This window comes from Rattus norvegicus, chromosome 15 (genome assembly GCF_021556685.1).
Source record: "Rattus norvegicus strain SHRSP/BbbUtx chromosome 15, alternate assembly SHRSP_T2T, whole genome shotgun sequence".
Taxonomy (NCBI): Eukaryota; Metazoa; Chordata; class Mammalia; order Rodentia; family Muridae; genus Rattus; species Rattus norvegicus.
The window spans coordinates 10978887-10993535 of NC_141548.1; the positions used below are offsets into that span (position 1 = coordinate 10978887).

Here is a 14649-nt window from a genome sequence, read left to right on the forward strand (position 1 = left end):
ATCCATGTTGTGCTATGTTATTACAAAAGTCTTGTGTGGCTTTAGTGCAGGCAGTTAAACCAAACCCGCCATCTCTTCCGGGCTCAGAATAGCCACTGGTAGTGCCCAAGCACAGAGAACACACAGGGCTGTGTGTATCTGCTGTGAGTAAGGCATTCCGTGTCTATATCACTTGGAGTCAAACTGAGAGTGGTCCTTATCTCACGCCATGCAAGAGCAGTAGAACAGACTACTTCGTTATTTTGAAGATTTTTTTTTTCTTTTCTACGTGACCTGCCTTCCTCATGGCAACTCATTGTGTGCAAGGAAATTCGAAGGAAACGGTTGTTAGCAGCCTGAAAGGAGACAAGTCTTTATTTTACTGTGTTCTTCAACACACGCCCAGAGTCCTTGAGTTAAGTGATGTTTCACACAGGAAGATTTCCATTGGTTTCTATGAAGTGCTATATAAGAACGGCCTTTGGTTGACTTTCTTTTCTGTGGGGTAGCCTCCCCTCCCCCTTTCAGACCCAAGCATGCTTAAGTCAAGCTTCCTTGTGTGGGGTTGGGCTGCCCACCCTCCCTCCCCACCTCCTGCCCCCAACCCTGTGAAAATTCTCCGCCAAAACAGCCTAAGAGTAAAAATACCACGTCCTTGAGAACAGGAGAGTAAACTGTTAAAGTAAAACTCTGTGTCTTTAAGCACAGCTGGGAGATAAATCCTGGGCTTCTTTTCCAGATGAAAGGACTTAGCTACTTAGCCCCTCACCGGAGCTCACAGCTCACGTGTTGGAAGTTCATCCTTGACGAGAACTCCTAATCAAAAACTCCAGTTGACTGCCTCAACTTCCCCGGTTGGTTTTTCCTACATGCGAGCCCTGATTTGATGATGTAGTCTTTATGTTGCCAACTGTTCTTATCCCCCTCTGCTCAGTGGTCTGTGCTCTCTTTTTGGAGAACCCCCATGGGGCTGCCTTAATGGGGCTGCCTTAGATTTCTGTTGGATGTTTTGAGTACCCGATTTGATGATATCTGTGTGTCAGACAGTTTGTCTGTCTGTATTTCTCCCTTCTCTCCACATGTTCTCCAAAGGCGAACACACTCATCTTGTATTCTAGATCCCTTCCCTGCCTCAGTGCTGAGGTGAGATGAACAGGCAGCCCCTCCCGTCCAGAAACAAAGAAAGAGACAGACAAATATATCCATTGTAAGCCTTTTCTTTTTTTAGAATTTAAGCTTATGAGTACCTACGCCCACTATATTCATAATTACAATTTAATATTTGCATACAAAAAGCTATGTAAAAATCCATTTTCCCAAATATACAAATTTTCCTTTTGGATAGTTTAAAACATTTGATCACAGATTTCAACAATTTTAGGCTGAAAAAATATTACCAATCTAGCAACAGCAATATCACTTAACACTGTTTGCAAAACACAAACCTTCCACTTACTATGAACCTCTCTACTCCACCCGTACCTTTTTTTTGTTGTTGTTGTTGTTTTTTTTTTTTTTTTCTGATTCACAGGGCATGAAAACATTACTGGAAAAAGAACGGTCTTCTCTGAAGAAAACACAGAGAACTACTTTGGCTATTTGATGTCAAGCGAAAGGTGCCAACGCCACAAAGGACAGCCAAAGGGAGGCAGTGGCCCAAGGCCACTCGAGTGCGCACACGCCCTGACCACCTCTGTCAGCCGCACGCCTACAAGTCTCGTTCTTGGCGTCACATTGTGCTCTGTTGCGTATGGTCTGTGTCCTCAGAGGAAAGACTCACGTCTGATTGTCTTGTGCATAAGGTGGGGCCAGTTCGAGCTGTGCGACAGAAAGCCACAAACAGTGTTTACTGCACAATATCGCTCCTGGAGGCGGCACTAATTAATGTGGAAAACACACCAAAAATGTGCGATTTCTTTTTTCATTTGCAAACATTTATACGACACAGTAAAAATCCTGTGATAAGGCCAAACCTTTTTTTCTCCCTAGCCTTTTTTTTTTTTAATACGTATATGTTTTTAATAGTCTTTTTTTCTCTTTTAAAGATTAAAGTAAAATGTCTCAATTGTAAAAAATACACACCGGGCAAATCCTTACCTGGGTAATAAATATCTACATCACAGTACAATAAAATTTCTTCTCTATAAAATTTAAATACGGATCGGTCTATCGCTATCAAAAGAAACACTATGCTAATATTTCCATATTATTAAAATAAGGAAAATTATGAGCTTATTTTAGGACCTGATGCCATCGCCACTGCAAAGGGCAGAGAGTCAATTGTCTTGTCATCTCTCATTTGGAGGAGGGCCTGTGGTTTGGTTATCCACTTAAATCAAGTTCGTGAAAAAGGTTTAGCCTTACAAAACGCTGGTTACATCTCAGAAACCATAAGACTGACTTCATAATTTATGACTCATGCAGCAAAAAGGTCAGTATGACATGGATGGGTCTGAGTTCCACAGAACGTAGAGGTCTCACTGACAATGAAGCGCTCTGAGGAGGCTCAGCAGGTCATGAGGCTGGACTGGGGAGAGCTGAGTGTGAGGAGGAGAAGGCTTGCACGCCCGGCCTGCAGGTCAATGTGAGAAGGACGCTGCAGAGCAGAGCCAGGCCCAGCCCTCTCGGAGATTGCACTGGGACAGAGGTGGCCCTGGGGCCACAGGAGGAGGAATGCACTGGGCTGAGGCTTCATCACTTAAGCGCATCACTGAGGACTGAGGCTCAAGGGACTAGAAAAAGCTCAGAGGTGGCACATGGTGTTAGAGCAGAGTTAGAGAGTTTTTTTTTTTTTTTCTTCTTCTTCTTCTTCCAGTTTCTGGAAGTTCTGCACATTTTAACTGAAGTGCAAAGTACACTTGAGGCAACGACCGGATGTACGCACATGTGTGCACACGCACATGTCGGTTGCATGTGCACAGCCTTCTCGTTCATGAATACCATTTGTCAGTGAGTGCCCCAGCAGGATGAGCGTGTTCTCCTTGACTGGAAAGTCTCCCCACGGTGGAGCAGGTGTAAAGGTTCTTGTCACCGCGTCCACACTTGAATTGAAAGTCTGGACAAGATTAGAAGGGAATGACTTTGAAAAAGAAGAAGAAGAAGAAGAAAAAAAAAAACATTGGGAGCAAATCCCTCACAATCTAGTGCATAAAATGAGTTTCTCGAAGGCCATTCTGAATGCCTACCGTTCTTGTTCCTTCCCGCCAGAAGACTGAAGCTTGCTTGTCTTGTTCAGTACTCAGTCTCCACGGTTGCTACAGCCTGGTTCGTCCCTGAAAGGTGAGCCTCTACAGAGGGAGGGTCACTGTGCTGTGGCTGGCTGGATTGTGAGGACCGGGCTAGTGCCCAGCGCTTAATCTTTACAGCGCTCTGAATGACCCTGGGTCAAACCCTGCACTAATGCCAGGGTTTCCGATGCCATTTGAAAACTGTCAGCATCAGGAAACTTCCTCAGAAACTCTGGTGCCCCAGAAGTTTGTATGCCTGTGTGGGACTCACCTACCTGTCACCTCCCTCTCTCCCTCTTTGGACGGAGAACTGGTCTCACAGCAAGTGTGTTTTAATTGTCTGGACAGAGGCATTCCAGGAGAGCTGACAGAGGGGACAGATGTTTTAATGAAATTCCTGAGGGAGGAGGCTGGGTACAGGTTGCCTGGGAAAGCAAATCTCAGACAGATGCTTGAACTTGACTCTCTGGGGCTTCTTGTTTCTATTTAATCTCCACACCAAGTCTACAGCGATGTTTTATCTGCTAAAACATCAGGCTAAATCTTTAGTTCCCTGCACAGACTGTTCCCTTTTCCTCAGTTATTTCCAAAGACTTTCAGGGCTGTACCTCTCTGCTTCCGAGGTCATTCTGCCTTCCTCTGAATCAAATCCTCATTCTCACTCCATGAGCACCCACATGCATTCCGTTTCCGAAGCTAGAAGTTTGAATAGAAAAGGAATCTTTCAAAGACGCCCCCTCCTTAGCTGAAAAGTCAAACACTAGAGAAGGGAAGAGGGGTTTCTGGAGATCAACTCATTTACTAGGAGGTAAGAAAACTAACACTGTAAGGTCCTAAATGACCCAGGCCGCAGGCACCCTGACTTGCTGTGAGGCCAAAGATGCTCTACCGAGCCCGGTGGGAAGAAGTGAGTTCCCTTGCTTTTCACAGTGACTTCCTTTGCTTTTAGGTAATTCTCACTGATATGGCTTGTTTTTCCCAGCATTTCCAGGCTAAGGCAGTGAAAGGCAGACAAGAAGTAGTTCACATCTGTGACATCAGTGAAGAGTCGTACATTCAGTTGCATGGGTACAGTCTGCCCATTTTTGGGTAAGTTGTCACTACTGGTTGCTTAGAGACATCTACTCTACACGGTCACTGGGGATGGGGCAGCGTAATGGTGTTTCCTATGCATGGTCTGCTATATTTTATGAGGACTATTTGCCAAGGTAATAGTGTATAAGCTACAGAAGAGTTAGTGTTGAGAGAGAGAAGAGAAGGGAAGAGAAGAGAAGAGAAGAGAAGAGAAGAGAAGAGAAGAGAAGAGAAGAGAAGAGAAGAGAAGCTATTTAGTGTCTCAGAATCTGAGGAGGTGGGTTTGGGAGCAGAGACGGGATGGGACTGGGAGACATTTGTGAATGGGTAAAGCGCTTGCCGATCCACGGGGAGCATTCTCCCTAATTGGACAGCCTACAGCATGAGTAGTTCTTTTCCTTTGAATCTGATTGTTCCTGCATTGATCTTTTCCAGGGATTTTTCCAAAACAAGACTGGAGTTTCAACACGTCTCTCTCTGATTGGAAGATTCAATGTACAGGGAAACATCACCAGCTCAACAGCCACAGGCTGGGGAGAGGGCTGGTTCATAGGCCATCGGAAGAGGGACGGCACTCTGTAAACAGGTTTGAGCTCTGTGGGAATGGCTTGTGAATCTATCTAAGCTGCAAAGGTGCCTTCCTGCTTGAGGTAACACCATTTTTGGAAACTATGCTGTAACATGGATGATTTCCAAGCTCTATGGGCATCCTGAAAAGGAGACTTTCCTTGTGGCCTCAAACCAGTCAAGTCTCCAAGTTCTACTCTTGCGCAACTTGAAGTAAATCACAAGGTTACAGAAGGCCATGGAAAGTAACGTCGATTTGTTATGGTGTGGGTATCCTGCACATTCCAAGTCAGCCTGCTTGGAGAGTAAGGGTGCTGGAAGCGGTAAGCTCCTGAGTAGCTGTGAGTTCCTGAAGCTGGAACGGCTCCTCCCCTCACGCGCCAAAAGCCACGCCCAACCTGAGGTGGCCTGAGCTCTGCCAGCTTCACCTTACAAACAACAGAACTGGATCGCATTGGATCAAGATGACTGTCGTCTCGGTTTTAAGGCTTCTTTAGTCTTCTGTAATGCCATTTGGCTTGCTTGAGTCTGCCCAGGGACAGATGGGAGCTGGTGACGACGTGGTGCTGGTGAGATGATCGCCCCCACTCGGCCTGCACTGCTGTGAACCCCTCAAAGCCGTCACACTAAGGACTGGAGAACGAAACGCAATGGTTACAAAGACCCACATTCAAAGGACCACTTCATCCAAGTCTATGCCACTGATGACCCGCTGACCCACTGATGAGCTCACTTGACACAAAGAAACGAAGAAACGACAACAGAAAGAGCTACAGGTGGAATGCAGCGACACCCAGTCGTGCTGCAGGAATGACAAGAACCTGTCCAGTCCGTTCAGTCCTCAAAGACTTCCAAGAAGAGAGGCGGGAAGAGCTCGGTGGGGCACTCCACCTTCATGTGCAGGAAGCGGCTGGCGTGGCACGCTCCAATCATCCGCAGGTCCGTCACCTTCATCAGGAGTTTGGGCCAAAAGTGTGTCACATGGTGCTTCCGGTAATTGATATAGTGTTCAAAGGCCAACAGGAAACTGTCTTGGTATTTCTCAATTCTCTCAACACAAGCTAGCCCTGGGCGATCTGAGGGGAGGAAGAAGAGAGATAGGAATTTAGAGGCGGAAGGAGTGAGCTCGTCTTAGTCAGTTACAGACCTGGGGACTTCACTGCTCCTAGGAGGAAGCAAGAATGCAGCATGGGCTGCAGAGTACCAGACACCAAGGTAAGGTAACAGTTGAGATGGATACTCTGGGTGGGGGAGGGGCGCAGTGCTGAGATGGATACTCTGGGTGGGGGAGGGGCGCAGTGCTGAGATGGATACTCTGGATGGGGAGGGGCGCAGTGCTGAAGTGGATACTCTGGTGGGGGAGGGGCGCAGTGCTAAGATGGATATTCTGGTGGGGGAGGGGCGCAGTGCTGAGATAGATACTCTGGTGGGGGAGGGGCGCAGTGCTGAGATGGATACTCTGGTGGGGAGGGGCGCAGTGCTGAGATGGATACTCTGGTGGGGGAGGGGCGCAGTGCTGAGATGGATACTCTGGATGGGGGAGGGGCGCAGTGCTGAGATGGGTACTCTGGTGGGGGAGGGGCGCAGTGCTGAAGTGGATATTCTGGTGGGGGAGGGGCGCAGTGCTGAGATGGATACTCTGGTGGGGGAGGGGCGCAGTGCTGAGATGGATACTCTGGTGGGGGAGGGGCGCAGTGCTGAAGTGGATACTCTGGTGGGGGAGGGGCGCAGTGCTGAGATGGATACTCTGGTGGGGGAGGGGCACAGTGCTGAGATGGATATTCTGGTGGGGGAGGGGCACAGTGCTGAGATGGATATTCTGGATGGGGAGGGGCGCAGTGCTGAAGTGGATACTCTGGTGGGGGAGGGGCGCAGTGCTGAAGTGGATACTCTGGTGGGGGAGGGGTGCAGTGCTGAGATGGATACTCTGGATGGGGAGGGGTGTGTGCTTCTAGGCAGCCACAATGTGAGCAACTTCATTTTCCCCTGTGCTTTTATCATGATGCTCTTCCTCACCACAGGCATGGAAGCAATGGGAACAGTCAACTGTGGACAGAAGCTTCTAGAACCATGAGATGAGGTAAATCTTCTATCCCTCAAGTTGGCTTTATGAAGTGTTTGTCATAGTGATGTAAAAACAGACCTATTTGCCGTCTCTACTATTCTCTCTCCTTACTGACTTATTCTAGAGGAAGCATCTTATTACACAGTAATGAAACCCATTTTCCATAAGCCAATGATAACTATGAAAACAAATGCCTGCAGAAATACTTATTAAATGATCAAAGTTTCTTTATTAAAGACAAAGATTCTTGCTGGAGACTTTGTGCCCTTGAGAACTTTCTTGGTAAAAAACAGGGTAGTAAGTACTGGGACAATGTTAAAGTCAGACTAGCCTCGCACTGACTCTTCCTTCCTGCCTTCTTTAGGGCGTACGACCAGAAGACACTGCAGAAGCTTCCTTCCTGTGTAAGTCAACATTATTTAAGTGCGTCTTTATACCAATAATGATTTAGCTAAAACTTACTTTCATTTCCTCATGACTATAATTCCCACATATTTCTATTTTAATTTAGAGAGGCTGGATCACAAAGGCAGCCCTTAGAGAGGCTCCAAATTATATTCCCCTGAGGACCCTCATGTGGACACCGGTTGTAGCCCAGGTACCAGCTGTGCAGTTCCCCCATTGTGTGAACTTTCTCCACATGGGTGTTATTCTCTCAAAGCCCCCAGGGCCTGGGTAGAATAAGTCTGGTTGCAATAATTTTATGTTATATATATATATATATATATAGAATCACATGAGGTAACAGTAAATATGGTGGTTCTAGTGGTTAAAAGCAAGACACGGGGAGGGGGTTATACCAGGGTGAGAACAGTAGGAACTGGGAAAATGGAACACCCTGGACTCTGTCCAAAGTCACCCAAAGAGTTCAGTGTGCCGTTCTATATATTTGAAAATTTTCCACAAACATAATTTTAAATATTATTGCTTTAAAAATATCTTCCACATCTAAATTTTATGTAGGAAATGAATTTCTAGACCAACTTAAAAACATTTAGAAAGCTTCAAGTCAATCAAGAACTCTGAAGGTGTCTGTGACTCAGATCTGGTGGATACTTGGCCGCATACCCCATTAATAGTTCTGGAGTCTTCTGAACACTGGCTTCATGCAGCTATGACCTCTAAGTATAATTAGCTAAGAGGGAGATATGGTAAAGTAAGTGACCATATCTAGTGACAGAAGTGACAAGTACTAAAGAAATAAAAACTTAACTTGTTCTGAAGAGGAGAGCCTGAAGCGGTTTTCTGTATTTCAAGACTAGCTTCCTGGGGTTGGGGATTTAGCTCAGTGGTAGAGCGCTTGCCTAGGAAGCGCAAGGCCCTGGGTTCGGTCCCCAGCTCCGAGAAAAAAAAAAAAGACTAGCTTCCCTCAAACAACGCAGTGTGCTTTGAATTTATTTATCGTGATATAAATAAAATGAGAATGGGTCAGCTCTGTCATTAAACCTCCACCGTGGGGAGCTGAGTTCTGACAGATTTCATTTAAAAAGATGGCGGCGGGTGGCAGGTGAAAGGCAGGCAGCATCATGTCCTCCCTGGACTGAGGAGGTTGGATGGGCTGCAGCTGGGGCTAGTTGGTCATTAGAATGTGGCTGAAGTGATGCTGTGAGACTTAAGTCTGGTCAGCTTTTGCTTTCACATGTAAGCAGCCATGTAAGGGTCTGAGTCCTCTTTCAGAGGAAAGGCTGCTGGGGACAACCTCTGCGGCCATGTTCAGCGCCAGCTCTGGCCATCTCGGGTGTCTTAAGCACTCAGTTTTGGGTTGGTGTGCTGTTCAGAAGGAGGAAACTAAAACTCGAGCCTTGTGTACCATAGGATGGCGCTGTCTCTCACATCTATACCCAGCATCCACAAAGGCAGAAGCAGGCAAGGGTGGATGAACTGTCTGAAAAAGGGCACCATTTCACAGGGTTTCAACTGCCCCTGCTCCCCTTTCCCTATCCAAATTGGACATCATGCCAAGACTTAGTTACTTTAGCCAATTTTCACAGTAATGCAGTGAGGTATAAAGATTCTAATTTCAATTTTATTTGGAGATATGCAGATTCGGGCAGCTGGATGGTAACAAGCTGGTTGGGACTTCATACAAATGTTTTGTGAGTGAGGCTGGGACTTGTTGCTAGCTAGCTCTGTCAGAATCAAAGGCCAAGGAGACACACACTTCTGAAATGCCACAGCTACAACCGTTTCCACAGTTTCAAAGAGCATCTGAGTTAGAGGCCAGTGCGGTCTATGCAGTGAGTTCCAAGCCAGCCAGAGCTATAGAGTATCAGACCCTAGATATCCCCCATTCCGCTCCCTGTCAATTGACCTCTCTAGTTTCTTGATGTAGGAGAGTCAGATAAGACTCTGCTGCTAAAGGGAGGCAGACAACCCATTAAGTGATGTGAATTAGCACCAGACCCCCGACTCCCACCCCACGAAGCTCTCTTCTCCCACCCTAGAGGACCTTAGCACACTCACCTGAAGACATCAGCAGGACGGCTTGAAGCAGGGCAACCTCCGTGTCATCCAGGTTGAAAGACGACAGAGACATGCCCAGGTCAAAGATCGCATCTGACACCACCCCAAGACCTCCGTTTTTCAGCTGGCCCCGTGTCACTGCCATTTCCCCATTCAAGGTTAGAGTCTCGCTGTCTGGGTCATAGCGCACAGCAGCTCGGAGGGACATGATCTCCATGCAGCAGCCTTTGAGGAGGATGATCTGGTCTTCACAGGGCAGCTGGAAGGAAGCAGGCACATCAGCACAGAGCAGAGGATTAGTGTCAGCCAGGCTGTTGGAAAAGCAACCACTGAGCCTTGGTTGACCAATCCTAGATCTGCGTCCTCTGAGCCCTCGCTCTCTCTCATTCTCTACCTGCAGGGACAGTTACAGCCATGTTTGTTTTGAGACAGTCTTCTGTGTAGTTCTGGCTGGATTGGAATTCACTATTACAGACTAAGCTGGCCTTCAAGTGGTAGCAATCCTCCTGCCTCTGCCTCCCAAATGCAGGGGCTACAGGTATGTAATTACATGCTCAGACTACAGCTACTTTAAAACGATGTAGATGAGTGTTTTGACTGCACATAGGTCCATGCACCAAAAGAGGCCATTGGATCCTTAGAGCTAGAGGTATAGATGGTTGTCAGGTACCAACCATCTAGGTGCTGGGTTCTCTGGTAGAGTAACCAGTGCTCTTAACTGCCATCTCTTCAGCGCCCCCTCAACCACTGTTTTTGAAATATCTAGGCGGGTTTATCTTAGTAGTTTACATTTCTTTTAGCATAGGCCTTCAACGGATGTTACAGGCCTACAGAAGCCTCCATGAGCCAACCCTTCATTGGGGAGTTTGTACCATTGCTATACTTGAAAGTGCTGCTGAGCGGAGTTCAAGACTCATCTTTTTAAGATTGTGTGTAGCTCTGCTGGTCAGCTGGCAACCAAGCTTTTCAGGAAGTGCAAAACTAGAAGGTTGCAGCCAGATGCCAGTAACCAAGGCACTACAGGCTTTGCTCACGGTCAACCAGCAAATCCAGGCCAGAGGTGAAGCCAGGATCCGGTGTCCTGGCTTCCAGCTTTCTATTTTTGGTGACCCAGATGCCAGAGTCAGTGGACAAGCTAGAGTTTTCTGTTCAGATTTCGGGGTCATTTTAAGCTTATTTGGTCACCATGTTATTTAGGTTTTACGACAATGGGCTAGTAAGACTTCACAACAGAACTCTGTGTGGCAAGATAGTAAAAAATAGAAAATTATTTTCCGGGGTTGGAGAGAAAGCTCAGGAATTCAATATTGATGTCACTTGAAAGGGTGTGAGCGACTGTTACATCTTGTGTTTCTTGTCAAGATGTATACAGTCGTCTCAGTTAAACTTCACAGTAAGACAGTCAGGTAAACATTTGAATTCCAGTTTTGTTCACACACGTGAAAAACAGACACTCAGAGTGTAATGTGCTAGTGTGCAGGGCGTGGGGATATTTTGTAGACGAGGCTGAGATTTGAAACCAGCTCTATTACAATTCAAGGCCAATGCACCTGCTCAGTATGTGAACAATGGGAACATTTCCAGAAACAAAGACTATGTAAATTGTACATAATATCTACGTCTTCCTTGAACCTCTTGGGAGATAGAAACTCTTGACTGGTCCAACTTTAAACTGCTTTTATTTATCTGTGAGAAACAGGCTTTGATGTCTAGCAATTCTGTTAGACAACACATTAATGATTTGCTTTCGTTTAAGCCTTCCTTGTGCTAATTATATCCTTGGATGCCTGACTCGAGAGGGAGTTGGAAGGAGGAAGGCTGAGCTTGGGTATAGATGGAAAACTGGCTGGAGAGAGCAGAAAAGAACCCCAGCTCCTCCAGGACTCTCTGTGGGTCTCACCCTTATTGTCTCCCAAGCTCCCAGGTAGCGCTCACACACTCCTGAGGAGAACCATTCAGCAGACGTAGAAGTGTACGTCAGATAACGCTTTTCTTCCCCCAAGTTCCTTTTGGCTAAGTTTGTCTCAGCAACAGAAAGGAAACTAGAAAAGGGACTATTTGTTCATCATCTAGAATGTTCATAAATATTAATTAAAAATATTAAAGGTCAGAAAGAGGCGAACGCTTTCTCTGTCTCAGTTTCTATCTTTGGGCTCTGTCCTTCTGAGCATGGATTCTGTGGACGCTCAAAAATAAGCAATAAGACATTACTCCATCCAGTGTCTGATGTCACCCTCACTGCAGCTTGGCTGTCCTCACTGTAAACTCGCAGCCTAGATGAGCTGGAAGTTAAAGCAGCAGCTGCTCCTCCTAGACAAGGAGACTTGGTTCTCGCAGCTGTACTACGCTCTACTCTCGAAGCTATGGAAGAGGCTCACTACGGTCTGCTGGCTCTACATGCTAACTCTCCCAGGCTCCTGGAAGGTGTGAGAGCAATGGTCTGGCACTCAGTGGAACTTTGCAGAGGGAGATCGATGTTCCACAGAGTACACAATCAGCCCTAGTGGGTTCAGAAAGCCAGAAGCAGGATGGAAATGTCATGATGAAATTGAACCTGGAAGATAGCCTAGTCAGGCTACGGTGCTTGACTCTGAACTCCATTTCAAGAACCCATGGGTTCTTTTTACTTTTTAAAGCCAGGTGTGGTGGTGGTAGCACCCACTTGTAATCCTAGGACAAAGGAGGAAGAGACAGGTGAATTACTGGCTGGCTGGTTAGCCTAACCTACTTGGAATGTTCCAGAAAGACAAAGAGAAGAAATAACGGCATCGGTTATAAGATGTGTGTTGTGCTTGTCACTCGGGCAGGGCAGAAGGACAATACTCTATATGTTGAACATGCCAACTGCTCTAAGAGACAGCAGTGTAAATCTCAAAGATGACCAGACTCAGGATCTCGCCCATTCCTTGTAGTGTAGTGGTTCTGTTCTCACCTGCTGTAGGACAGGGCTGGTCAAAGTGAGGCAAGAAGGAAGCTGAGGTGAGATGGGGAACGTGCTAAGTGAGGGAGGAAGTATTTCTGAGGGAAAGCATGGGTGAGTTTTCCAGGCCCCAGAGAGGGCAAGAGATCAAGCTCCTGGGAAAGAAGAAATCCCCACAGAGACAGTGGGAGTCTTGCTCTGCGAGGGCCATTTGGCTTCAGTTCTTCTGTATTAAGGATTGATCACATTGCTGTCTCTCTGGGACATTCCGTAGAAGACCTATCGATAGTGTTCAAACTGCAGCGATCTACTTGGTAAGCTAATTTTGTCTCTCACTCAACAGTGGCTGAAGAGAGAAGGCACTGCTGAGGAACGAGCCCTTCTTTTGACAGTACTGGGGATAGATCCAAGGTCGGGCACACAAGGCAAGTGCTCTCCCATTGAGCTGCGGCCCCAGCAGGCATTCTCATTTTGCATGGACTCTGCTAATTACTGTGAGACAATACCCTGCACTCTTGGAAAAGAAGCTATAATGAAAAGTGACCCAGTCAGAAGAGCCATATCCTCACCTCACAAAACATGGGCAACTTTTTGGCGAAATCCACCACTCTGGTGATTGCTGGTGTGATGATTTTTGTAAAATGGCTGAAGGCTTCCAGATCAACCTTGCCACCTTCCGGGGCGTTCACAATGGGTGCTTGTCCAATGTCTTCAGGCTGAGGAGGAGAAAGTGAGAACAGTTTCAGCAAAGCTGAAAGAAACCCGTGTTTATCACAGCTCTCGAATGGCAGGGAAACAAGGCTGTCACTTCTGGTTGCCCCTGTGTGTTGACAAAGTAGATAATTTTCACCTCAATTATGTCTTTGAGCAAATGTGTATGCTTTGGCCATTGCTTTAATAGGCCCCAGGGGTAATGCTCACAGGACTATTGATGGAAAGAAGTTTTGTTGGCACAGAGGTCATACATAGATCTGTGGAAAGAATTCTAGATCACTGGTGGGCACATTCAGAGCACTGTGTTCTGGTGTGTATGTTGGGACACAGGGGCAGTAATGGAGGCACCACAAACCCCTAACAAGCCCTTGGGGGTCACATTCTTGCTTCTAACCATGGACTCTAGTTTGAGGTGTTCTCAGCTGAGTGCTGAGGGTGACAATCTCTCAGCTCTCTGCAGGGAACTGAGTTGCACAAACAGGGCAAACCTTAGGGCAGGTGGGACATCTGCTTATCATTCATGTCCCCAGAGTTCTTTACTGTTTACTTGCTCAAAGACAGTCCATGACTGCACCACTCAGACCGGACAGTGAAATGGTTATCACTCGGGGGATGTTCTCGGGCCCTCTCTGGATCTGATTGTTCAGAATCACGGTTTCAGCCTGGCTCCAGGTTACTCGTGCAGGGTGGACTTCCACAAGCCGCCTGTCCTTAGTGAGCATTCTGTCACCTCTACTAGGGTATCGTGTGCTGTTTCTGTACTTCTCGTGAGGACAACCCTCTCTACTGCCCATTCTTGTCTCTGTGATACTAATAAGCACCAGCTATGAATGACTTACTAGCACATGGATGCCAGCTTCCACTTCTCTATCCCATGTGGTTCACAGAAGCCCAGGCCTTTAAACAAGTGCAAAAGCAGGGAAGGGAAACATGTCTGTAACATCTGTCCACTTTCTGACACCTGGAAACAGATGGTGTCTTCAAGTGTCTTCTAGGAGTTGTGGATGTCACCAAGGGCATCAGAGACTCATGGCTGTGGGATGGCGGCCATCTTTGCATGATGCTACAGTGAACAGATGTGAAGAAGATCTGGTTTCTCCAAGACACCCAGTGGTGGGAGTGGGGAGTGACAGCAGTGGGTGGAGCACAATTACCCTTCCCCATTTGGGGAGGAGTCACAATGACAATGTCCACCGCCCATGTCAAGACTCTGTGGCTCCAAACTTCACTGTGTTCCAGATTTCTAGGCTTCACCTGAATCTAGAGCCAGGTAGAAGTAGGGGGTCTGTCTTTCTACAGAGGTTGTGGGGTGTGCTGCTGCTGGTAGTCTGCGGCCACTCTGAGGATGCCAGGCCATCAGTGAACAAACTCAGTGTGGAGCATCCACCTTCCTCCCTACAGCCTGTCAGTGGTCACAGCTCACAGGACAGCAGATAACTCTCACCCTCAACTTGCCCATATGTCAGGATCTGCAGGAGCAGCCAGGCCCTGCAAGCCTTAGGGAGAATTGCGAGAATGTGTGTGTTCACAGCGAATGTGGGCAGTGCTGACTCCTTTGACATTACCCATAGGTTCCTCTGGCTTTGTTGTTGTCTCTTGTTTTAGTGGTAGTGAACGGGTGGGTCTGGGTTCTACCATGT

General features: G+C 47.1%; 1 protein-coding gene across 24 annotated transcripts in view; it reads right to left on the minus strand.

Annotated features, from left to right (window-relative positions):
- Window positions 1-1180: 1180 nt before the first annotated feature.
- The window catches only part of Thrb (thyroid hormone receptor beta), a 339826-nt gene continuing 326357 nt past the window's right edge, over window positions 1181-14649 (minus strand). For 23 of the 24 annotated variants that reach the window (XM_087584976.1, XM_087584964.1, XM_087584972.1 and 20 more), the window contains 3 exon segments: window positions 12865-13011; window positions 9376-9634; window positions 1181-5923 (listed from right to left, as the gene is read on the minus strand). In XM_087584976.1, coding sequence (XP_087441102.1) covers window positions 5682-5923; window positions 9376-9634; window positions 12865-13011 — 648 coding nt within the window. In that variant the 3' untranslated portion in view covers window positions 1181-5681. 24 annotated transcript variants of the gene reach the window in all.